This window comes from Elgaria multicarinata, chromosome 3 (genome assembly GCF_023053635.1).
Source record: "Elgaria multicarinata webbii isolate HBS135686 ecotype San Diego chromosome 3, rElgMul1.1.pri, whole genome shotgun sequence".
In the NCBI taxonomy this organism is placed as follows: Eukaryota; Metazoa; Chordata; class Lepidosauria; order Squamata; family Anguidae; genus Elgaria; species Elgaria multicarinata.
Genome location: NC_086173.1, coordinates 45,864,261 through 45,891,216, shown reverse-complemented (window position 1 = coordinate 45,891,216; position 26,956 = coordinate 45,864,261). Strand labels below are relative to the sequence as shown.

The 26,956-nt window shown below is 44.3% G+C and overlaps 1 protein-coding gene across 1 annotated transcript; it reads left to right on the top strand.

The window, feature by feature from the left end:
* Positions 1 to 89: 89 nt before the first annotated feature.
* On the top strand, positions 90 to 25,217 carry PVALEF (parvalbumin like EF-hand containing). The gene is made up of 5 exons (XM_063123191.1): positions 90 to 321; positions 20,535 to 20,650; positions 22,089 to 22,224; positions 23,292 to 23,407; positions 25,171 to 25,217. Exons 2-5 carry the CDS (start codon positions 20,545 to 20,547, stop codon positions 25,215 to 25,217), a joined length of 405 nt encoding a protein of 134 aa, XP_062979261.1. The 5' UTR covers positions 90 to 321; positions 20,535 to 20,544.
* The last annotated feature ends 1,739 nt before the right edge of the window (positions 25,218 to 26,956 follow it).

Here is a 26,956-nt window from a genome sequence, read left to right as displayed (position 1 = left end):
TAGTGAGTGTCTTGCAAAAGAGAGAGAGAGAGAGAGATGTAGTCACCCACTCACTCACCCCCACCCCCTCCGGCTGCTTCACAGGGGAAAAGCTTTGCACCAAAACAAGAGCCTCTGGAGAGGCTGGAGCGGTGCGGGGAATTACTGGCGGCAGCAATACTGCCAAGGCAGGAGAGGAGGCTGCAGAACTCCAGAGCAGCGGCAGCCACCCGCCGGCGCTAATGGGAATGCGAGCGAAGGAGCTGTTCCAGTGCTGACCCTGGGAGAAGCTGCAACAGCAACGCCATCTTGCTCCAGCTCTGCCCTCCCCCCAACACTGCAGTAAGCGGCAAGAAAAGAGCGGGGCGGGGGGGGGGAAGGGCGAAGAGGGAGCCGGGCAGCGCTCGCCCAGGTGCCACGGCTTGGCGCGCGCAAGGGTGGAAAGGGGCGTGGCTGCACGTGCAGCCAAGTGTGACCCGGGGGAGCTCGCGCGCGCGCGCACTCCACCCACCCTTAGCTCTAGCAGGACGGGCTGCGCGCGCGCGTCGTCCCCGTCCCCCCCCCCCCCCCGCCGCCGCACTGCCCCGATCCACACAGGCGGGCAGCAGCCCTCTTGCCCGCACGTCCGCGTCCCGGTCACATATGTGCTGCATACACTTGCGCGCTTGAGGGCCCACGCAGCGTGCCTGCCTGCCTAAATACGTGCCTTCTGTACGAAGTCCCCTCAGTCGGGCATAGCTTTCAGGCAGGTTCTCATACATACAGTGAGTGACCAGGACTGCTTGGGTAAGCTGGGAGTGGGGAAATCAGGGCGAATTGTAGAGAGAGCAGGTGTGCTCCGTACATACCCTCTCGCACAAGTGCACTCTCATGCCAGTGTTCCTGGCTTTCAGTGATCAAATTATGGAGGGAAAGGCTGGGGAACCGTTATGGAAGCCCCAAGCCCTTGTTCTCTTTCCCCCCCCCTGCATTTTTATCCAAAGCATGCCCCCCCTATATTCTTCTAATAACAGTAGGCAATGGGGTTACAATTTGAGTGCTGCATTGTGGTGCTTGCATCATGTTTGATGTAGCTACACAAACACATCACCTTGGATGCATTATGAGATGGATTGTACAGGCAACTAAGAGCCCCGGCCAATCAGTTTCCAGGTACAGCGAATGAGAGACACATGACGAGGTAGACTGCATATACACACGGTGTACAGTCTGAATCCATATAATGTAACCACTTACAGGTTTTCTTACATGAACATTTTCTTGTTAGGTGAGGGCGGGGGGAGTTAGGAAAAATCTGGACATTGATTGTCATCTATAGTGATCACACATTTATGTATTTCAGTGCCAGTACAAGCTACTCTGGTCTTTCTGCATGGAGTGAAATACCCACCGGTGATACAGTCACATGTGATATAACTTGTGAAGTGGGTTACATGGTTTATTATTATTATTATTACTAATATTTATATAGCGCCATCAATTTTCATGGTGCTGTACAGAACAAAATAAAACAAAATACACTCCTATATAGAAGTGCTTTCTGTGTTGGAAATGTGAATGGTGGCTGGGGCAGAGTATCCTATATACCAGGGCTATGGTACCTCTTTCAGCTTGAAGGCCATTTTCAATTTCGGGGAAGCTCTTGTGGGCCACATTCCAGTGTTGAGTGGGCTCAATGGCAAAAGGGGCAGGCCCATAATAATAATAATAATAATAATAATAATAATAATAATAATAATAATAATAATAATATAAAAAAACACGAAAGAGATCAGCCTATTTTATTGCCAGTAACTAATCCTCAGGAGAGGCATTTCAACCTTTTAGAAGGCACATGCGCGGGGGTGGGGGGAGTGTTCCACAAAAGCCAGGAAACCACCAAACGATCTATGGTTGAGGGACAGGAGGGGAGGCCAGAGGAAGTATGGTGTTCTGTGGAAGCCTGGAGGCCACCATGCCTGAGGTTCTACACCTCTGCTATACACCAATAACGCTGGGGGAGGAGATAGGCCACTGCTACGGTGGCAGAACAGGCGCCTGCTATAGAAAGAACACACAATACAGAAAATGGTTTGGGACCAAATGTCTTGAAGGACTGCCTTCACCCATATCAGCCTGCCTGCATTTAAGATCAGCAAGAGTGGTCCTTCTCATTTGCCAACCTGTGAGGGCACTTAGGTAGGCAACAACACGAGAGAGGGATTTTTCCACCGTGGCTCCACACCTTGAAATACGTTGCTGTGGGAGGCCCGCCAGGCCTCATCATTTCAGGCTTTTAGGAAGGTCCTGAAAAGTTACTACTTTACTCTGGCCTTTCCCTGACTTAAGTTTTTATCGGACTAGGTTGTAGCTGCAGTTGCACGTGGTAAGGTTTTGTTTTTGTGCTAGCGTTTGTTGGTTTTTTAGGATGTTTGCAGGCTTTACTGTTTTTATTCCCATATCGCTTTTTATTATGTGGGTTTTAGTGTTGTATACCTCCATGGGAGGCTCTTGCCCTGAAAGGCAGCCAAGAGATATTTTAAATAATTAAATTAAATCCAAAAATGGCAAAACAACACCACCAAAAATCCTCACCCCAGCATTTCTGGAAACGCTATCAAAGGCTGTTTCCTGAGAGGGACTGATGCCTGAGAGTATTAAAGCAATATAGTTCAGACAAGATATAGTTTTCATATATGGCAAAAGAAGTGGCAAGAACAAAATAGGGAGACAGGCCCATCCAGACGCCTGCTCTCCCACGGATCAGCTTATGCAACCTAGACCAGAGTGTGCCGCCACAAGAAGAGAATGAATGCATTGCTGAATGGTGCATATAGGAAAAATGAGCTGTGATGACTCATTTGAGTGGAGCTTAGCCACACACTGCAGAAGAAGGCAAAACATAAGATGACGAGATCAAATAAGTTGTTTAGAAAATGAACAGAATCACGGTTTTAAAGTATACAACTTTCTCTGTTCCTACCCCATAATACAAATAGCATGATCATATGGTTATGTTTTCTCTCACCTTTCCTGCATGGTGTTCCCCTTTTATGTTCCCCACTGCCCTTTGAGAAACTCCTTTTCTAAGGAACAGCCTCCATCATGACATCCCCACACACACCCATTGTTACCATGCCCTGTGCTTAAACTGCACCTTAAAGTACAGCCTCTCCCCTGTCTCAGTACAATGTGGAACTCATTAAGAAGCACGCACTTTAAAAACATGGGTAGGGGGACACATTCTTCAAACAACCTTGTTCTAATGAAAAATAAACAATTTAAACAAGAAACTCTAGTAAAACCAGCTATTAGGTTTCACATTTTCTGCCATGTCTCCCATTTAGGGCTTAGGTTGGTTTAAAAGGTATTCATCTATATAAAAAAAATGTAAATGTTCGTTCGAAACAGACGTTATATCTCCGAAAGTTCTTCACCGATTGCTTTGAAATTTTGACACAACGTTGCATTCGAATACGCGAGCGTTGTTATGTAACTATGTTCTATATGGGGTCAAAAGTTTGTCTTAAAATCGAAGAAATAGGCCTCCTCAAAACCAGTCCTGCTGATCATTGTGACATCGCCAACTAGTAGGCCAATCCACTGCCTCTGCCTCCTCTCCTATTTGCATGTTCTCTCCTATTTGCTCTTATAGGTCATTGTGACATCGCCAACCAGTAGGCCAATCCACTGCCTCTGCCTCCTCTCCTATTTGCATGTTCTCTCACAATTGGCTGAGTGAATATAGATGTCACACCTGTGACAGTTACACGTTCTGAAGAAAGGTAACTGCCAGGAGTTTCCACTAACCTCCTCACCGTAAAAACATCCTTTTTTCAAAACCAAACAGTAGGCCAATCCACTGCCTCTGCCTCCTCTCCTATTTGCATGTTCTCTCACAATTGGCTGAGTGAATATAAATGTCACACCTGTGACAATTACACTTTCTGAAGAAAGGTAACTGCCAGGAGTTTCCACTAACCTCCTCACCGTAAAAACATCCTTTTTAAAAAACCAAACAGTAGGCTAATCCACTGCCTCTGCCTCCTCTCCTATTTGCATGTTCTCTCACAAAACTTTGCAATGGCACGTGGCTTGCAGTAAAAAAATTACTGAGCAACGTCATAGAAGGAACAATCTTGACAGGACCTTTCAAAGGTGAAGATGTCCTCATTCCTCGCATTCCTATGATTCCAACAGATATGCCATTTCAATTTAAGAGATTGCAGTTCCCAATTCGATTGGCGTTTGCAATCACCATCAACAAAGCTCAGGGCCAATCTTTAGAATTGTGCGGTTTAGATCTAGACACAGATTGCTTCTCACATGGACAATTATATGTTGCGTGTTCTAGAGTCGGCCAACCAGACAATCTCTATATCTACACAAACAATGGAACAACTAAAAATATTGTATATCCACAAGCATTGTGAAATTAAACATATTAGAAACATCCGCTTTGTCTTTTCTTTTCAATTTAACCAGACTGAGCCACAGCAACGCGTGGCAGGGTATAGCTAGTAAATAAATAAGACTGTCTCAACTATTCAGCCCAACTTCCCACAGAATAAATTTACTACTTATAAACATCTGCCCGGTGTCCACTATGCATAACACCTGATGCACAGTTGATGCTAAGTAATTTTTTACTACTAGTAGTATTACAACTTCATCTACATACAACTTTCATGAGTAGCATTTTTCATACATCTTTTACAGTTCTCCTTAGGAGAGGGTGAAGGAAAGCACTCTTCAAACTGACAAGGCATTCCTTCAACCTTGTCAGTTTTACAAGAGATTGGAAACAGGAGGTGCTGTTCACATGTCACAATGAGCAGCAGCATCTACAGGCACCATCCTGTATATTCAGCCCCTGACTGTGGGATGTCATGTCATGTGAACCCGGCCGGTGGGGTTCTGCAAGGGTTAAACAACCCTTCCATAACTCTAGAACAGGCCATAGGTATAAGCTACAACAAGCCATGGTGTATTATGCAAATTGAATCAATGAAGAAAATGGTGGTGGCACTAAAGGATTAGGGTGGTTGCACACTCTAACAGCACAATTCTATGCATGTCTACTCATAAGTCAGCCCTATTTCCAGTGGGGCCTCCAGGTATGTGGACATACAATTGCAGTTTTAGAATGCAATCCTATACCTGTCTACTCAGAAGTAAATAGACTAAATTCAGTGTGGTTTTAGGTGAGCATGTACAAAATTGCTGCCTCAGACTACCACCAATCATATGATTGTGTCTGAATCTATTTGCAGGGAAATATGGACCAGCATCTGTTGTAGGCAAGTGAAGGTGTTGAGGATGTGTTCTCCTGCACTAGCTGGAAGGAAACTGGAATGCTTTTATAGGTGCTACCCATGATGGCAGGTTATATGGCTGATACTGCTGCCATGACTTGTCCCCTCTCCTCTTTTGACTGGGGTACCATTTTGGCATCAGTGTTGAGGTGTAGGAGCAGATGCTGTCCAATTGTTTTACAGATCATCATTCATAGCAAACCATTTTGCAGAAAATGAGGGCTCAAATCCTCAGTTAACATTCTGAGACTGGGCCACAAGGCATAGATAAAAGCTGGCTAAGGTTTGACTAAAGATTTGACTAAAATGAAAGCCCTGCCATTTTAATTAAAGCATCTACCCCAGTAACTGAACATTTGCAGCAGAAGAAAGTACTCTTGCAGCACTGTTTGGCATTAGCAAGCAGCCTGAAATCCTTTAGCTTTAAGCATGGGGGCTGTATTTTCCCACAGTCCATGTTAATATTTAAAGTTGAATTTGAGAACACTATTAATTTTTCAGAGGAGCCAAGCTTACAAAGAACATGGTGCTGCAGATGTCATCATGCCATAAATAGAACTTACGATGGGGGTGCGAGGGAAATAAAGGTCTCCTTGCGAATAAATGTTCTGTAAGAAGCTGTTCCTGTTGTTTTTCAAGTTCTTTCTCTGCCTTCCTGGGGCACAAGATAATATTGCATTGTATGCAGCTACAATTCCCGCTTATAAAACCAGAGTGCAGAACTCTTAATGGGTGGTTACAGAGGCAGTTAGCCTGAGTGGGAGTAGAAATGCTTAGAACACAATCTGCTTTCCAATAATATTCTTTTTAAACAGCAGGGAAGCAGCTACTTCTTCAAAGCCGGGAGGTGAATTTCATCCTGCTATTAACACCAGGTTGGAAAAAGTAGGTGTGTGAATCCCAGAGAATGACTGTCACCTACAGAGAGAGGCTTTCAGTTTTGTTCAGGGCCCATCCAGATTTTTAATTTTATTTAAGGAGCAATCCTATCATCTCTGGGAGGGCTGTTCAGGAGCCATTAGATCTAGGGTGGCTGTTTGTGTGTTGCCCGCAAAAGAGGATGTGCATCACCCAAAAAGATGACAAAAGAGGACAGTTATTTGCATAATATTTGCATATGCTAATTATGTATACAGATGCATATTTAGAATTATTATAATTGAAATAGAAATACAGTAAGTCTCACCATAGTGGGGAAGAGAGTCTTCGGGAAGGGCCCAGCACATGAGCAAACAGAAGATAGCTGCAGCCCAACACAGCTGGCCTCACTCAGTCATCATCAGCACAATATAAGGCAAGCCTCAGCTATTGGGTGTGTGGTGGAAGCAATTGTTATCCTTGTTGTTCTGTCTCAGTAGCATACCTGCCGGCTCCCTGACTCTGCTTGGACAAGACATTGAACCCGGAACGACTTGCCCATTCTTCTGCGCATCCCTAAATCTGATGTTGTTTGCCTTGGCTCCCAACGGATATTCTCGGCATACTGACCTTGGACTGTTTAATGACCACTCTAGCTGCTGCTTATCTCGCAAACTCCTGTGATTTATGACAGGTAGTTTTATCCTGTGGGGAGAGGGGGAAATACTCCACTTTCCCTGCCCCAGAAAAACACAGAAAATGGAAGGGAAGAGACAAGATGACTGTAGGACCTGGACGGCATTGTGTGAGGGTCGTGGGGCAAAATGGTAAACAAGGCAGGACGAAAATGCAATAAAGTGCTGGTGTGATGTAACCCTTAGTCTGGCCTTTCCATACAAGTTTTTGTGTGTAGGAAGTGTGCAATATTTGAAGTAGTTCTTATCCTGAGAAAGCCTGACCCCCAAGATGTTGCCAGACATCCCCGATACTTTTTAAGCTCATTTTTATTTCTGATTCATGCCTTAAACGCAAATTGGAATGAGCAGAGGCAATACTACAGTCTAATTATGCCAAGGGGGTGATGGTAGAGATACCCCACCCTATGTTGGTCCAACATCTGTAATACCTTACTTTTGCCCAGCCCAGAGGGAAAAATACACTAGCAGGTATTTCATGCAACAGGAATCAAGCTTTTATTGCTGAAACCATTGGTTGAAGGTTGTAATACAGGAGAAGGGAACTGCTGTGGAAAGGATTGACAAGATGTGAGAGGGTAGTGAGATAATTCTTATCTAGTTCATGATTTTTCATAGTGGCGAATTCTTATCTACTTTATGATTTTTCAATTTGAAGCAAATTACTGTGTGCCCTACTTTTGGTTCCGGCCTTCTCCAACCTGGTGTCCTCCAGATATCTTAGACTATATCTCCCATAATCCCCAGCCACCATTGCCATGTTGGTTGGGGATAGAGCCTCTGTGCAAGAGGCTATATACAAAGCATAGCATTGTAGCAGTTTTTTACCATATCCTCTAGCCCCTCAGTTGGTGTATCTTGAGTATAGCATAGAATTATAGTAGAGTTGGAAGGGGCCTATAAGGCCATTGAGTCCAACCCCCTGCTCAATGCAGGAATCCACCTTAAAGCATACCTGACAGATGGTTGTCCAACTGCCTCTTGAAATGAGTTTAGAGGCTATCATTCCTCTAATCAATAGTGCAGCTACGTTATAGTTGAGATAATCTAATATATGCATAGCACTTTGAACTCTTGAGATGTGCTATATGAATTGTTATTGTTAATGAAAGCAAGGCCTCCTTAATACTGTCCATTAAAAGCAATCTTAAGTATCATAGTTTACATTTCTAGTAAAGCGTTTTCAGCATGTAAAAAAAATATCATCTCAGGTATATTTAAAATGTAAAGTGCAGGTGCGACACCTCCTCCCCCTGTCACCAAGTGATTGGCTGCAGATCCCTCTTAAATATACGCTTGATTTTGCCCCAGCATAATGTGTTGAAATGGAAAGTGATTAGGACTCTTTTATCATGCTTGATTCATACTTTGTTTTTGTATGTTTCAAGTTCTGTATAAGTTTCCCAGAAATTCTCTATGTAACAATTGTTTTCCATTCTCATTATCAACCCAAGCACCATAGCTGCAACACAAGATGAGAAATGGGTTAAGAGGTATCTCCATTGTATAGATCGGGAACTGATGTTCCAACAGTCAAGGTAACTTGCCCAAGGTTAGTAGCAGAAAGCAGAGGCGCAACATTGCTTTTGAACCACATATCCATCTTCACACAGGTAGCGTTGGTTGTTACATTTCTATACCATTCAACAGCTGAAGCTCTGTGGGTGGTTCACAATTAAAATCAGACTGGAGTGTTGCCCAGACTGCAGTGCGCACTATAATTCTGCCCCTACCCCCAATTTGTAAGCAAGCAACAAGCTGAGAATGTGAGACAGGAAGTTTGATCTGATAACAACCTGGAATCACATGGAGATGATTTTAAAAACCAAGATACTTCCTGATGCTGAGGGTCAGGATTGCACAAGAGCAGCCAAAGAATCCAGCTGTTAACAACATGGTGGCCTCGGCACCTAGCTGCTCTGTGCCCAGCTGTGAGCCTCTCTTAATCTCAACTTGCAGCAGCAAGATAGTGACACATGAGGCCTACCCGAAACTGTACAAACTCCTGAGTCACACGGAGTGTCAGTTTTGCCATGGAGAGCGCTCGCCCCCTCCCAGAATCATAATTTGTTATGACATGGCAATTTGTGTCTGCTGGGGGATCCAGGGAGACAGCTGCTTAAAGAGCCACCTGACTACTGCAGGGGAGTGTGCCAAACTCAGAGGCAGGTTTCCCAGTATTTGTCCAAGGCAATGCAGGGATAGGTGATTGGAGGCATTACGTGGCCAGGAAAGAGGGATGAAGCTGTCCTCTCCCAGAGCTGTGCAAGAGGCTCTAAAGCCGACACCAGTCCCTTCCAAACTCTGGTGCAGATTTCTTCCTTGGTTCCCCTGCCGAAGCCACATCACCCATTCACTTCCCATCATTTTAAGCTCAGCCACACTCAGGCTTGCCAACAACTAAACTCTTCCCCACGCGCATACACATACACAACACAACAACAGGAGTATTTATAGGATCCTCTCTCCTTCCTCCTTGTGGATAGTAAAGCCAGTAAATGAGGCCAGTTATAATTCCACATGGCATTTAAAAAGAAAGAAAAGAAAAGCAGGCAAAGAATGCAAATTGAAATCTGTCCCAGGGTGCCCACCCTATAGGACCCTTACCCACCCTTGTCTCAGCTGCTGTTATGGCATGAAAAGTTGGCATAGAGGTTATTTGCGTGTCTCTGTGCAATCACTGAAAGTGTGCCACATAAGCATTTCAGTTGTTGTATGAAACTTCTGCCGATGACTTTCCAATGAGAGCCCATCTGTCACAAAGGGAAGGCTGCAGCTAGGTAACAATATGAGGACTGTGTGGGGTAGGAGTGAATAGGTAAGCAACCTTTGAAGCCTAGGAACAGTGGGCAAGGGAAGCCAAGTGGGCCAAAGTAGTAATGGAGGAACTGGAAGGCACATATTGATTTTAAAAACAGCTGCAGGTCTCTTGCGCTAATGCTCATCAGCCTCTAGAGAAGTGCAGCTTTAAGCAAAGAGCTCTGCTTTGATCTAGCAATTCAGTGCCTGTAAAACTTAATCGCATCCAAATTTCTAATGACATCATTTAGTGAAAAATTCCCTGAACAAAATTAGCACTGGATAACATTTTTAGGCAAAGTAAAGCAAATGAGCAAAATCTTAGGTAAGAACCCTATAAACAACCGGAAATGTCAGTTTCAAAAAGAAACCAAAATGTACGCCCAGAATAATTTGCAAATTGCAGAAAAATAACTGACAGGTTACTGTTATGGAAAATGTATAAAGGAACGTGTAATTTTGACAACTGGAGTCACCACATAAGCAATAATTCAATAGAAACAAATATTGAAATGTTCAGAACTTTGGATATAATCCAATATATCTGATTATTTTTCAAGGCTGAAATATAAAAATAAAAGCAGAGGAACTGTTGTTTAACAGCACAACCGTATCCTCAGATTGTGACAGCAGGATGAGGATAGGAGTGCAGTTCAATCCTATACATGTCTACTCAATTGCACTCCAATAAATGTGGAGGGCTCCAGGTTCAAAAGTGCTGATTTAGGAAAATGTGTACTGACATTCCTATGACCTTGCAACAAAATGTGTCTGCCATATAAACAGCTTCCTTTTAGTAGACTGAAGAGAGACTACAAAGCAAATAGGCTGCTGTTGCTGAAGGTGGGGAGGGAGATTGGCTTCTTCAGGTGTGTTAAGGTGACCATATGGAAAGGAGGACAGGGCTCCTGTATTTTTAAAAGTTGTATAGAAAAGGGAATTTCAGCAGCTGCCATTTGTATGCGTGCAGCACCTGGTGAAATTCCCTCTTCATCACAACAGTGATGCAAAACAGGGCAGGGCTCCTGCAGCTTTAACTGTTGTGATAAAGAAGGAATTTCACCAGGTGCTGCATGCAGACAAATGACACCTGCTGAAATTCCCTTTTCCAAACAACAATTGTTAAAGATGCCAGATCGCTGTCCTCCTTTCCATATGGTCACCCTCATAGTAGCCTGATGGAGTGCCTCTCCCAGTATAAATCTACACCCATACACTCCCCACATCTACTATTCATAGTAGCCTGATGGAGTACCTCTCCCAGTATGAACCTACACCCATACACTCAAGCATCTCCGAAGAAGGTTCTGAAGATGGCAACAAGAGAGAAGCCCTTCTCATTCATGGCCCCTCCAACTGCAGAATGCTCTCTCCAGTGAGATGTCTCTGGCACTAACAGTGTCAGGGTAAGACTTCTCCTTACTCCCCAACATTTTAACAGCGTATGATGAGGCTTTTTAGTTTACCAGGTCCTGGTAGTTTTATTGATAATTGTTCTTAACTTCTTTTCAAACTGAATGTTAATGTTTTATATTATATTATAACATACTGGAACCATCTGGAGAGCTTTGGCTATTGGACAGTATAAAATGTAATAAATTAATGAATTAGTGGTAGTACAAAAGCTACTATACATGTACACACATAAACATACCATTAAGAATGTGAGCAACAAGAACAGTGAAATCCTACAGATGTCTAGGAAGTAAGCCCCATTTAATTCAATGGGATTTGCTCCCAGGTTAGTAGGTGTAGAATTGCAAGAGAGCTACACCAGGATGAAGATAGAGTAGAAGGCTGGGAGTATATGTTTTAGGGAAATCATCTACACACAAATGTGACCTGTTTTTGTTGTTGTTTTGCCTACTCACACCTTTTAAATAGTAGGGGAATGAGTGTATTGGGCATATCCATGAGTCTGTTTTTATTTCTGTTTGATGAATACTGTTTTTATGTTTTTGTCATTCGCCACCTGGAGCATGTTTGGATGGAAGGGTGGTGTTCTATGAATTCATGAAAATAAATCTCAAATGTGACTTACTTGTTTTGTTTTCATCAGACCGCCCTGAAAATCTGAGTGTTAAGAAACAGAAACAGCTACAGAAGGCAGAGTATGATCTTTCTCACCCCAGCCCATTTCTTGGGAAAGAGCCGTCCCTGCTGCATAACAGTGAGCTTGTTTGTTTGTGCGGTGGGGCGCATGCTCTCGAAGCTTCACCATGCCCAATATGATACCTGATGCTCAGCATCCATTTGCAAGTGACAATTGATAATACCACAACCCACTAAGACGCCCCACAAGCGTCTTGAAAAGGCCCAAGAGAATTGCAGGATGCAGCACTGACAGGTGCTTCTCTCCATAAATAGCAAAGCTGAGCAAAGGGACCTGGCCCTATAAAAGCCAGGGACATGGTTTAGCTTTACAAAAAGGAGTTTGCCAAGACTCAGGCTGAGGAAATCTGTGGTAGGTAAGTACCTGCTGTGGATATTAAATGCCTAGAGAAGAGACAAGCTCATTTACGAACACTGTTGCCACAGAGGGGACGTATAGTTAGAGAAGTAACGGGTAAGTTTCTCCAAAAGCATTAGACTCACATTCAGAAGAACCCTATGATAAGAGAAAGGGGGAATGTGTGAAACTTACAGTTATGGGAGGAAGAACAGTTTTAAGGTTTAGTAAACTGGTTAGGGACAGCAATTTAATTATAGCCAAATGGTGGTGGTGGTGGTGGAGGAGGAGGAGAAGGAGAAGAAGAAGAAGAAGGAGAAGAAGAAGAAGACTAGTTAAATGTGTGTTCTCTACACACAGGTAGTTGCTCTTGCCTGTGGCTTCACTGTGCTTTAACAGAAAACCTAAGTCAGGGCTACATAAAATCTGCCCATCAGGAAGCAGGTATTTCATGCAACAGGAATCAAGCTTTTATTGCTGAGACCATTGGTTGAAGGTTGTAATACAGGAGAAAGGAACTGCTGTGGAAAGGATTGACAAGATGTGAGAGGGTAGTGAGATAATTCTTATCTAGTTCATGATTTTTCATAGTGGCTAATTCTTATCTATGATTTTTCAATTTGAAGCATATTACTGTGTGCCCTACTTTTGGTCCCAGCCTTCTCCAACCTGGTGTCCTCCAGATATCTTAGACTATATGTCCCATAATCCCCAGCCACCATTGCCATGTTGGTTGGGGATAGTGAGAGTTGTAGTCCAAAAATCCAGAAGACACCAGGCTGGGGAGGGCTGGATTATGCCCAAGGGCACAAGACTCCTGGGCTGCCCTTTGCTCCTGCCTACTCCCCTGGCTGCTGCTACTACTAGTACTACTTCTGCACATTTATTCAGTGCCAACAGTGTGCTGAGTGCAGCCTTTTTAATTAAGACATGGAAGAAATCAGAGCTGGTGAGGGGGTGGAAATGCAGTTTTATTTTTATGGAGAAAATAGATTTTCAGTACTGCTTTGAAAGAACTTTAGGAGGGGGTGTTTTGTAAAAATGTCAAAGTTGAAAAAAATAAGACAAACTAACTAACTATAACTAAGGAAATGTTTGACGAATGAAGGGACCTCTAAAGACATTACAATGTGCAAGTAGACCAAGGAGCAGGTCCTGCATCAACACAGTTCCAGCAAGGCCCTTGTCTAGTTCAAGCAAGTGGACCTCCCTGCCATGGCACTGTAAACAACTGACACTTGAGCCTGTAAACATAAGATGGGTAGGAAAATGGAGGCAGAGGTTCAGATAGGTCTACAGCAGAGGTGAGGTTGTACAGCACTTATAGCATCTTGAGGTGATTATTGATAATATGGAACTGCACCTTTAGCAGTGCCTGTTTGCTTGGCAACCAGCACTGCCGAAGGAATTCTGGTCCAAATATTGAGTCGGAGAGGGAGATACTCAGAGCACCCCACCCCACCCCACATGGGTTGCTTCACAGTTCCAGTCTCTGAGCAGCAAGCAACCTCCTGAGTCGTTATCTCATAGGAAGATGGCTGTTCTCTCTGAATACTCAAAAGCTGAGGGAGAAGAACTGCACTGTCCTTTCCTAAATAAACACTTGGCAGACATAGTCTGACAAAACAGGGGGTCCACTGGGAAAACTGAGTTATTTAGACTGAGTGTAATCCTAGACCTAGTTCACATCACAAGATGTTGCCTTGTGAATATAAGAGTCCCTAAGAGGAGGGAATAGAGGGTCAAAATGCACATAGGAGAGGGAGGTTTCTTCAGAGCACCAGCCAAGCCCCAATAAACAACTTTCCTGCCAGCAAGGAATAGAGGGTTCCAGGACACACTTCCTTGAGCTTAAAGAAAGACCTGTAGAGGAGTATGGTTTAAGGCAGATCTTCAAGCTGGTATTGCCCCATCCCCCATTGTAGTGAGGTAATGAAACAGAGGATTGGGGGAAGGGCCACACAACTGGCTGCCAGGCCAGAAAGCAGTGTAAATCAGCCTCCCCCAACCTGATGCCCTCCAGATGTGTTGGACCACAGTTCCCATCATCCCCGGCCAACTGTAGTTCAACACAACTGGAGAGTATCAGGTTAAAGAAGACTGGTCCAAGTGTACACCAAGTGTGCCCTAGGCTTTCAGGTCCATGACGCACAATGCATTGCTTCTTCCGGCTTAAGAAAAGTACAAGGTGTGTGTGCGGCGGGTGGACTCAGTAGCAGTGCAAAGTTATCATGGCTCATGTCTGCTCCTCGTTTGCTTAACATCTGAATGTTTTTATACTGGGAAAGACAGGCTAGCCTATAGGAGGGTGATAGAGTGACAATTGTACGGGGAGCTGTTTGTTTGCTCTGCTAAGCTCCGATTATATCATTGTCATGGAGCACCACATTTTTAGGAGATTGGGACAGTCATTAGAGCTGGGGATAGTCTTTGCAGTCTCAAAAAGGCTCACACAGAGGCCCACCCCTCAGCAGGAAAGGTCATTAGTAAACAAAACCCTGCATTTGGGGACACCTCCACTGGCCTTTAAGTAGCGTAAGAGCGTAAGAAGAGCTATGCTGGATCAGACCAAGGGTCCATCTAGTCCAACGCTCTGTTCGCATAGTGGCCAACCAGCTGTCAACTAGGGACCCACAGACAGGCCACAGGTGTAACGGCATCTTCCGACCACACAGGGACACCTGCCATGGCTGATCTAGGTTGGCATCCTCTTTCACTTCAAACCCATTTGGTTGTCGGGTTGTGTCACTGGTTTGGAAGCTCCACTGGTCTATTTCTCATCCAGCTATGGTCCTCAAATGCAGGGGTGGACAGCAAGGAAACCTCCAGGTGTTTTTCAGTCTTCAATTCCTGGCATTCCTGACCATTGGCCATGTCAGCAGGGGTTTCTGGGAGTTGAAGTCTAGGACAGCTTGGAACTTACCTTCTGCCCTTTTCTGCTCTAATACCCTGCATTCATCTCCTTTTGCTGATGTTGTAAGATGCTTGCAGTCCACCGTAACCCTTTTTGTGTCCTCTCCCATAGGATGCCTCAGAATTCAGTGGAGGTATGGAATTTGAAAGGCAATCTTGATCAGCCTTTCCCAAACTGGTGTCCTCAAGATGTTTTGGACTACAACTCTCAGAATTCCTAATGGGAGTTGAAGGCTAAAACAACTGGAGGACACCAAGTTGAGGAAAGCTGGTTTTGATGATGACTCTGCAGTCAGGGACAGCAACTGCTGTGTATGCATGCACACATGCTGGGAAGTTGCTGAAGAGCTTGGATTAACTGTAAAAGGGGTCATTTTGTACAAAGGGAGGGGGGAGATTGAGAAATGGCAGTAGTCTTTCTCTTCATTAAACAGAATTCCAGCCAGGCCTAACATTAACCTGCATCGCTTTTACCTAACCCAACTCAGTGCTTTTCTTCACACTTAGGGCTCCATCACACCATTGTTTTCATCACATTTTCGTCCTGCCTTGTTTACCATTTTGCCCCATAACACTCACACAATGTTGTCCCTGTCCTGCAGTTGTTTCGCTCCTTCCCCTCCATTTTACTTGTTTTTCTAGGGTGGGGAAAGTGTGGCATTTTCCTCCATGTGGGATAAAACCACCCTCCCATGCCCATGTATTGATGTCCTTGTGCTATGTTGCAGAACCTCCCTTCTTGGGGGGCGTCTGCATGGAAGGGCAGACTTGCTGACGAAAGAGGAGGGCGTGCTGAGTTGCTCAAACAACCGGGCTTGTGCTGAGTTGCTCGAACATACTTCTGCAACCTCACTCTCATTGCTCTCTCATTGCTATTTTCCCACCTTGAAAGGCGGAAACGGCACCTAATCAATCAAATGGTAAATCGTTAAAACAGTAAACAAGAAAACCAGGGCGAGGGGGGAAGGCGCCCACATCCATCACAATGTCCATCAACCACAATAACCAATAAACTGGAGGGGGAAGGAAAAGGGGTGGGATGGGGTGGAGCGCAGAAGCACAAGCCAGTGCAGGTGAAAAGATAAACAAGGCGAAATAGCGCAAGAACACATGCACTTGAAAGTGACCAGTGCTTGACGTGCTAATGAAACGGAGGTGGAAATTGCGGTTGCATACCAGGGGGAAAAAGTAAGTGTGATGAGGCTCTTATTGCCTGGTTTATCTATTATACTTTGAAACAAACTGATTGACAAAGATTTAGGGATGGTCTGGCCAACTGGCAGCTTGTGATCTGCATACAATTTAATTATAGGGTGAGCATATGGCAAAGAGGATAGGGGTCCTGTATCTTTAACAGTTGCATAGAAATTTCAGCAGGTGTCATTTGTATGCATGCAGCACCTGGTGAAATTACATCACAACAGTTAAAGCTGCAGGAGCCCTGTGTAGTGTGACCAGATACAAAAGAGGGCAGGGCTCCTGCAGCTTTAACTGTTGTGATGAAGAGGGAATTTCACCAGGTGCTGTATGCATATGAATGACACCTGCTGAAATTCCCTTTTATGTACAACTCTTAAAGATACAGGAGCCCTATCCTCTTTTCTATATGGTCACCCTATTTAATATGACCACCGGAGACCCTGCAAGAGATGTGGCAGAATATTTCCTCACCCTTTTACTTGGAAGAACAGCCTTCATTGTCTATGGTGCTTTCCTATCATGAGGTGCATCATCTGCTTTTTTTAACTTCCTGTTTCACACCAGCCCACATTATGCCTAATGGCAGAGTTACACTTTCACACTTTTAGACATACCTCATTCATTTTCTAGTGCAAGAGAGACCACACCCTCAGGAACGGGCCTTCTAGATTCCTGGTCCTGCAATTGAGATTGGAAACTGTTCTTGTCCATCATCTCCTTTTCAGTAAATATACCACCAGTCTCCTCTTTGATCACTCGTGTTCCTTTGTAATCCAGCGTTTTGCAGTTGCTGTTAAATGGAGCGTACTATGCAGGGTTTGGGAAGTGAGGGTGACTCACCCAGGAGTTAAGCTCAGCTGGCAGACACTTGGCTGCCAGTGATGGGGAAAGAGCCAAAGAGAATGAGCCTGGACTGCTTGATTGGCAAGATGAGCAGCTAGTTTAGTGCAACAGGATTTACTGGAATTTGAAATCTGCCTGTGGTTTTAGCAGGCAATCGAAAGCTTCCTTCCCTCAGATTAAGCTGAAGATAATCCCAGTCAATAGCACAGCCCCACCCTGTGGGACTGAATTCAACCACAGATGTCTGAAATAACCCTCAAATGCATCTCTTGGAAGGTAAATGGTTCTGGAGATGGACCACTGGCAGAAACTCCTCCGTGCATGGGGATGAGATGGGGGCCAAAATCCATATCCCTTTTTGTCATTTGTACTCTAGAGTAGGTGCAGGAGTTTGATCTGGATTGGGACTCTAAGATGGGGGGGGGCTTTTGAGACCCAGAACAGGCCCCCTCTGCCTACTCCAGAGTAAAAATTAAAAAGCAGTCACTAGATATAGGTTGTCCTGAGCCGCTATGCCCATAGGAATATGGAAATAGATCTGAGTGAGATCTTAAATACAGTCTAACACATGCCTTGAGGCAAGTCATCCTAATGCTGAATCATCCCTTGCATATGCTTGCTCAGACTGTCCATGAACACTGCCAATGACAGAAACTACATCACTCCTCTAAACAATGGATTCATCGGCGGCTTTTTCTAAGTATTCTACAGAAAATCTATGCAGTTGCAAGGGAACTGCAGAACCTCTTTTTCCTTCTGTGTGTGGCAAGGAGAGGGTTTGCATGTAACACTGAACTATGATTTGGCATTATGAAGACAAGCTGGAACAGGTCTCTGGCTCGTGCCCTTCCCCACTTTCCCCCTTCCCCTCCCTCCTCTAGTGCAGCCACGAGGAGGAAATGGGAAGCTTCCATGTTAGACCAACCACAGTTTAGTGTTATGTCAAAACACTCAACTATGATGAATCCTAACTACAGTTACTGAAAACTATACTAACCACATTAACTACAGCTTAAAGTTGGCTTGTTCCCATTAACTGTAGTTAAGACTGACCACCGTTTGTTCAGTTTTGCAGCTGCACAAGAGGAGGGGGGAGCAACATGCACATCGCTGAGGCCCATTACAGCTCATTCTCGTAATACTAGATTATGGCTTAGCATTAAGTCCAAAGCAATTCAGTGAATAACATCTTCATTCTTTAAGCCAGGCATCTATATGTGCGACACTGTCCCCATTTACTAGACATAGTCCTGATTTTCTGGCACTTCCCCCTGGTAAATTACTGCTCCTGTTTTGTGTTTTGGGGGCTTTTGAAAAACTGGTTATTGTGTAAAAATGTATACTAAAGTTATCATTCTTTTTTATGTTTCAGTCTCCCTCCTAAAAGCTCTAGAAGCAAAAGCATAGGGTGAAGATAGGCATAATATTAAGAGAGAACTCTTTCCATTTCTCTCAGTTGCAGGATGATCCTGGTTTCATAGTTTACATTACAAACATGCATAGATGTGAAGTGAATGCTGGCTTAGCCATCAGTTTTGTTCTATTCCCACAATCCCTTAAGTTGACTATAAGCAATTTTTTTTTAAAAAAAAACTAGTGTTGCATGACTGTTTATTCATTTACTTGTTCATTCGCTCTGTGTGTTGTTATTATTATTATTATTATTATTAATTATTTATTTATATAGCACCATCAATGTACATGGTGCTGTACAGATTACACAGTAAATAGCAAGACCCTGCCGCATAGGCTTACAATCTAATAAAGTTGTAGTAAACAATAAGGAGGGAAAGAGAATGCAAACAGGCACAGGGAAGTGTAAACAGGCACTGGGTAGGGTGAAGCTAAACAGTATAGAGTCAGAACAAACTCAATATTTAAAAGCTATAGGGAACAGAAAGGTTTTTAGCTGAGTTTTGAAAGCTGTGATTGAGTTTGTAGTTCTATATTTTAGTGCAAAATTACTCCTGGGATTGTGTGTGTAGGGATTTCTTGGTAACATCACAGGGGCATCAACTAATCAGTGCATTACACAGATTGCAGAACCAACCCTTGACCTAGAGTTTGACCTGGAGTTGACACAATTGGACTGAATGCCAAACTGCTGCTTCAAGAGTGATCCCACCCTAAAAAGGCACCGTATTCCTTCACTCTCAGCAGGGATTGTGGATGGGAGGAGGAGGACTCCTTAGGGTGACCATGTGAAAAGGAGGACAAGGCTCCTGTATCTTTAAGAGTTGTATAGAAAAGGGAATTTCAGCAGGTGTCATTTGTAGGTATGCAGCACCTGGTGAAATTCCCTCTTCATCACAACAGTTAAAGCTGCAGGAGCCCTGCCCTCTTTTGTATCTGGTCACTCTACTATACCCGCAACAGGGCAATGTCACCCTTCTCCCCCACCTCAGGAGAAATCCTCTGCAGAGGATCATCTGAAGCCTCGTGAGCTACATTCCAGGTAGAACAAGTCACCTCAGGGGACACGGAGGTTGACCAAGAAGCTGCTGCATCCTTTGCTGAGAGTGTTTCAGATCTTCCTCCTTGAAAGGTGGAAAGCTCACCTCTGAACTTCAGAAATAGAAGTGATTATTATCTTAGATGATTGTTCTAAGAATTACTGAACGAATAGACTGAAACATGCAACCACACTTAGAATACTGTGCACAGTTCTGGTCACCACACTTTAAAAAAAGATATTGTAGAGCTCGAAAAAATGCAGAAAATGACAACTAAAATGATCAAGGGGCTGGAGCATCTCCCCTTTGAAGGAAGGTTACAACAGCTGGGATTGTTTACTTTGGAACTAAGGAGGCTAAGGGGAGACATGATAGAGGTGTGCAAAATTATGCATGGAGAATGTAAATAGGAAGAAATTTTTCTTCCTCTCTCAAAATATTAGAACCCGGGGTCATCCCATGAAGCTGATTGGTGGGAGATTGACAGATAAAAGGAAGTACTTCACACAACGCGTAGTTGAATTATGGAACTCACTACCACAAAATGTAATGATGGCCAATTTGGATGGCTTTAAAAGGGGGTTAGATAAATTCCTGAAGGACAATGCTATGAATGGCTACTAGTCCTGATGGTTATGAGCTACTTCCAATATCAGAGGCAGTAAGCCTATATACACCAGTTGTTGGGGAACATGGGTGGGAGGGTGCTGTTGCAATGTGTCCTGCTTGTGGGTTCCTGGTTGACAGTTCGTTGGCCACTGTGTGAACAGAGTGCTGAATTAGATGGAACCTTGGTCTGATCCAGCAAGGCTCTTCTTATGTTCTTAAACGTGCTTCATAAATACTATTTCGAAACGTTCCTAAAACTTACCTGCTGATGTTGAGATGCTGATCCTTTGCTTTCTCTATTATTATTATTTTCCCTGTGCAGAAAAGTAGTGTAGAGGAGGTTAGGATGGATCAAGGGGAATGGTTGAGACATACTAGCATTGCTTATGTGCAAGTCTAATATAACTGCATTTTCTTGTTCACATCCCATTTCTTTTGCCAGCAGCAGCAGTATGGAGGACGATTTTGCTTGCCAAGTCAAGAAGATGGCCTTGGCCATGGGTGCATCCCTGACTGACAAAGATCTTGACCTGCTGCCTTCAGACATGAGGCATCATGGTAGGGAAGAGAGGGGATGGAACCTGAAGTGTTCGCAAGAGATGATGGATGTGGTTTGTCATGTGCTGTAGCTGCCCAAGCGTCCCCAAGGAAAGTTCCTGAGGCCAATCCACAAAGTTTTATTGCAAACAATTAACACTTCTGTAACACAAGCTAGGCACCTTTATGGGAAAATTCCCCCTAGGCAACGCTATGCAGACTTAGCAAAACAATTGACCATTCAAAGGAAAGAAAAGGCTTTTCAAATGTCCCAAACATTTTAACTTACAGGGATTCCTAGCATCTAGTAATGTTTTGGAATGTTCACCCCCAGAAGTTGACTCCCTGTCTCCTGAGAGCATAGGATCTGGCCTTGAGGAGACAGGTTCTGGGAGGGGCGCATTCGCAGCTGGAGGCTCTCCTGTGTGAATTCCCCCCCCCCCCACTGGCTCGGCATCTTCTGAATCAGAATCTGTTTCTGATTGATTTCCTGGGTCACCTGCTCCCAACACAGGAGCAGTAGGGGCATACATGGCATGGTTCAGGGTGACTACACACAAGAGATCTCTAGATTAGCTCACTTGGACCAACTAACATGCCTAAATTCCACATGCATATCAAACCATGCACAATGACAAACCTGAATTCAAAGAGCGGACAACACTCTGAGGACAGATTAATTAGCGTGAAGGGATAAACTAAATTGCAAGTGATCTTTAATCTGAATCATAACTCTAACCAAAACTCAGTGTAGAGCTGAGGGTGCATCGATACTCCTCAGAGAGGTTCACCCAGTTCTGGACTGTGAAACTGTAACTGTCTAACTGTGGTTACATATTGTTTAGACTGGCCTGTGAAGTCTTCATGACTTATTTATTGAAATTTATTTATTTTTATCCTGCTCCTCAGCCAAAAAGACTCTTGGAGCAGCTTACATGCAATCAATAAAAACAAGACGGGCCCTGCCTACAGGCTTGAAATCTAAAAAGTCTTGACACAAAAGGAAGAAGGTATGAAGAGGGAAGAGGGAAAAAGCAGGTGATTTTTCCAAGCAGGTGAAATGGCCCTGCTTCCCATCTTATCTCCCTCTGCTGCAGCCTGCCGGAATGGCTGCTGGTGGTGACAATTGAGGAAGAAGCCTGCCAGAGGTGGTTTTACAGCAAAGGTTCTGTATGAGGACTTCTAGGCCCCCAAATGGATTTTAACTGATGTGTGTTCTTTGATCCTCATGGATATGTGGCAATGATGGCCTGAGGGTTTTTTTTGGGGGGGGGGGTCTTTGGCAAGGTGCTCTCAGAAGGCCCCTACCTCCGCATAATGTGAAAAGTGACCAATAGTTGTGCCCAATATGGGAAATCAGAGCTTACTCGTGGAATTGCTGTGAAGCCCAGCAGCCCAAATTTACCTTTGACCTTAACAAAGTATTTTTTCAATTAAAAGCCATCCCACTCTGTTGCAGCTTCATTCAACTACACCAAGTTCTTAGACTACATGCAGAAGTTTCTGACATCAGACCAGCGGGAGACGAACTTGCGAAAGGCCTTCCAAGTGCTTGACAAGGATGGCAGCGGCTTCATTGAGTGGAATGAAATCAAGTAAGATAATAACTTTGCCACACGTTGTTGTGAAGCTCAGGAGGAGGTCTACATGGGCAGACGTGCATGCTTCCTTCCAACTCACTACACACACACACACACTTTTGGGCTAGTCACTCTCACCTCCATGGATTCATTTTTCACTTCAAGCTTCCATGCTGAAAAGACTCCCAAGTAAATGGACATAGAAAGTCTTGAGATGCTGAAGTGCTGTGTGGGGAACCAGTTGCTTATTGAGCTTGTCAGTATTCAATAAGACTAGTGGGGGACTGGAGAGACCTGTTATTGTACAATTAATCATGTATCTATAACTGTTGAGTCCTATCAATAAGTGGAAGAACAGCCTAATGGTGGGAATGATTTTTTTAAAAAAAGAAATTCCATTCTACCAACTACAGTAGGAAGGGAATAAGAAAATAGCAATTGTTAAAACATGAAGGCAATCGTGTCTTTACAAGAGATGCGCCCAAAAGATTGCCAACATGTTTTCAGAAACACTTTTGTGTGACCAAGTTTTTCTCTCCCTTTTTTCTGTTAACTGCCCTTTCTCCCTCAATCTTTAACCAAACTTCCTGAAATTTTCAGGTTATGTACAATAGGTATTTTTCTCTGGCATGTGCAATTTTTAGGAAGATTGGTGAAACCCTTTCAATTTGACTACGGTTATAACAACCACCACCCCAATTTCCATTTAACCTTATGGAATCCTTCTTTTACCAATCGCCTTATCTATTTGGAGCCACTACTGTGGCTTCTCCAATAATATCATGCGAAACAAGAAGCATTAAGTTATAGTACTGGCTCTGCTTCAGGTTGAAAAATAATCTCAGGAAAAACAAATGAGGAAACAAACCAATCACAGGAAGAAAAGTGGGCGGGAAGGGGAGACCTCCAGGTGCCCAGGGAATGATTTATGAAAGCTCAATGAGATTGGGAATAGGGGCACCCTTGAATAAGGATTCTCAGTCTAGTCTGTAAAACACTGTTGCAGCTCATTTCTTTCTGAAGAGTAATCTTGGCCACGTGCTTCCCCACTCTCTGGTTTGATTCTCCCCTCCTGCCCATAGGTACATCTTGTCCACAGTGCCCAGCAACACGCCAGTGGTTCCCTTATCAGACGAAGAGGCTGAAGCCATAATCCAAGCAGCTGATACTGATGGGGATGGGAGGATCGATTTTCAAGGTGGGCAAGGAATACACCAAGGCAATGACGACAGTTTTCCGACTCTTGCACTGGGACTGTGGTGTCCCTGAAGCAGAGAATCACCTAAAAATAGCCAATCTTATTTAGAATTGGGTGGGTCTAACCTAGCCCAGATTCCTGTCTGCAGTGATTTAGAGGAAAATGTGAAAATCTATGGTCAAATAGGCAAAGTGGCAGCAGGGCTACTTAAGCACTACATCCGGCGCTGGACCGGAGGCCATAAATAGAACTAAAGATTCAGGAGAGGTGTATATGGCAAAGTTGTTTAAACTATGAGTGAGTAGAGAACTTCGATTATGGGGTGGTATATAAATGTAATAAATAAAGGCTATAGAGTCAAGCTGCCCTAGAACAGGTGGAGACTAGAAACAACAATAAATTGGGATTTCCCGGACTTAAACACAGACTATTTTATTCTAGTGGCTACTTTTGATGGCCATTTTATTCCCCGCTAAGCACCTATAGCTTTTAACTCAAGGGTTACAGGTCAAGCAGGTTGCCTGTCTACCAGCACAGGATTATCCACATGACAGTCTGGATTCTCTTAGGTTTCAACCAGTGGTCTAATGGTAAATTCTGAAGTGCTCTTCATGACAGTCCCCATAGCCACGCCCCCAAGGAAAGTCAAAAAAATGCAGGCAGCTGTGTTGATCCATCTCAACAAAACAGTTCTACCAGTTTTCATCTCCCTCAGGAGCAGTTCTTTGAAAAGCTAATGGATCATAATTGCCCATTCAAGGGTGGTCTGAGGACACAGGATACATCAAACTGGCTGAAGCTAAACTGTCCTGGGTCTGGTCAATGCCTGGATGGGAGACTGCATGGAGCCCCATATACACTGCCTTGAATTCAGTCATAAAAAGTAGTGACAGTCTGTTGCTCAGTGGTAGAACACCTTTTGCATGCAGGAGGTCCCAGTTTTGATCCCCTGCTTCTCCAGGTAGGGCAGGTAAAAGTCCTACCTGAAAACATGGGAAACAGCTGCCAGTCAGTGTCGACAATACTAGACTAGACGGACCAATGCTCTGACTATAAGGCAACATTCTATATTCCAAAGCACCCTAAAATAGTTTGTGTTACAACAGTAAATGGTTGCTGGAGAATTCATTCCTCCCCCTCCCCCACAGTTCTCATGAGGGTTACAGCTAAACTCAGAGGGAACAGGAAAGTCGGGGAGGGGGAAGGAGAAGGGTTGCAGATGGCATCATTGTCCCTGATAAAAAAACAAAAAGTTCCAGTGCTTCGACTCTGCAAGTCCTGGCTCCACCACAGCACTGCTTACAACACAAGCATCTGACCAAGTAGCCCAGAGTGCCAGGCAGAGTGCCAATCTAGGGCTAATTTACACATTGCCGCTGTCAGGCAGAGATGCCACGTAAAACAGCATCATATAGTAATTGCCATCAAATGGTCAAACACCTTATGTGGAGTCGCACCTAACTAGAGCCCTTTTCTTCACAAATGAAGTATATCTAAAAATAAAGGACTGCACTGCCTTACAGAAAATGGCCTCCATCCTTGGACTCTTCTTGAGCTAGGAATTGGGAACAGTGCCACACAGTGGAAAGGAAATGTATGGTTCATAGGGCAGGATGGGCAGCAGAGGATCCTCAAAAAAGTATGAAGTGGCACTTGCTTACCCTCTTCAGAGAGAGAGAGAAAAGGTTGGGGAAATACCACCTTAAGTACTCTGTCTTGGGCCTCAGTCCTACTCACTTCAAGCTATTTTTTTTTCATTGCAGAATTTTCCGATATGGTCACAAAAGAGAAGGTCCCAAAGAAAAAATAGAAGAGCAGAAGCCAACCTGCCTCCTTCTTCCCTATTCAAGAGTGTTGTGCAGGGGTGGGGTGGGGTGGGGTGGGGTGTATTGGAGCTTGCCTGACTCTGTGTCTCTGCTCATGTTGTTCTTGTTGAAAGACCCTCCTCCCTATTATTTTTTGCAGGGTGAGAGCAGGAAAACTGTACCTTGCTGTCAAGGCTTCCTGAGAGGTTTCTATAGTGTACAGGTTGGGATATCCCCACTGAGGACAGAGGATCCAAATTTGTTAATTATACTCTTTCTGCGGCTCTCTCCTCACTGGAGAACCAGTTGGTTATGATTTACCCAGTCCTAACCCTTAAATATGTTCTCCTCAGGCCATGTCACCTCCCCCAGAACCATGATCTCATCTGGTCCAGCAAGATTCCAATGATGGCAACTGAGTGAGACCAGTTCTCTGAATCCTAAAGATCATTATTGCCAGAAGTCTCATGCTCCCTCCCCACTTAGTGGCAAGTGATCCCCCGGTCCTTGTACATCAAATTTAGTGGCAGCCTGGTCCCTCCCTTTGCCTTGAACTCAAATTCTGTCTGTGTTCATTGGCTCCTGCCTTTATCACTGGAAAGGAAGCTTGCCTGGTTGCATGATAACCAGTGCAGGACAGGCTTACGTTATGGAAGATGTGGAAGTGAATATGGTGTGTCTGTGCATTGTTTTAGAGCCTCCCCACAGCCCATCTCCTCTTAATAACATATCTTCTCTCTCTTCTAACTCCATTGCTAGCCTTCCAATATTGAACTATAAGAGCTTTGTGGGGTTACTCTGCCTGAGGAAAATGCTACTTTGGTCATGTCCTGTCTAAGGCAAATAAACCCCTTCTGTTTTACCTCATCAGCTGCCGTGTCCTTTGTTTGATCCTGCAGTTTTGCTCACAAACACATGGAGGTAGGGCAGCCTTCCCCAACCTGTGCTCTCCAGATGTTTTGGATGACAACTTCCATGATTCCTAGCCATTGACCTGCATGTGGGTGTGAAGGGAGCTGTAGTCAAAACATCTGGAGGGCATCAGGTTGGGGGAAGCTGATGTAGGGAAAGAACTAGTGATAGATGTGTGAAGCCCCACTAACTGGGTCTGGATCATGAAGTGAAGGGTCCTGAAATAGAGACTACGGATATCCTCAGCAATACCAGTATCAGCAAATGGAATCACTGGGCAGCTGTTAAGGTCTCACTGCTGCTGACACTACTGTCCAGGGAAGCCTTTCTTCCCAATGCAAATCCTTACAGGGGTGGGTGGGGGCTTTAGATGGCCAGTTCATGTGGTAACGGCCACCAATTTGGATGTTAAAAAACATTTGCTAGCGAGCAAGAGGTGAATGAACAAAGACAAGATGCTCTTGAAGCACTCTCTGATGCAGCAAAGCCAAATGGGTAATTCAGCTTCTCCAGCTAAGAAAATAGCACCATCTGGTGGCACCTATGCTCAAGCAGGCTAGAAAATATTTGGAGCATAAGCACAAAGGGAATATTCACCTGCTTGCTGGCAAAATCACCATCAGGTGGGCCTTTTCAGAGGACTTAAACATGGTGATAGGTCTTTGTGAATGTTCACTCCTGTACTGAAGTCACAGCCTTTTGTGAAGGTTTTCGGGATGACCATGTGATTGCAACCCAGGTCAGGATAGTCAAAAGGCCATTCAGCATACAACAGGAGTGGGGAACATGTGGTCCTCCCAATGTTGCTGAACCGCAACTCTCATCATCCCCC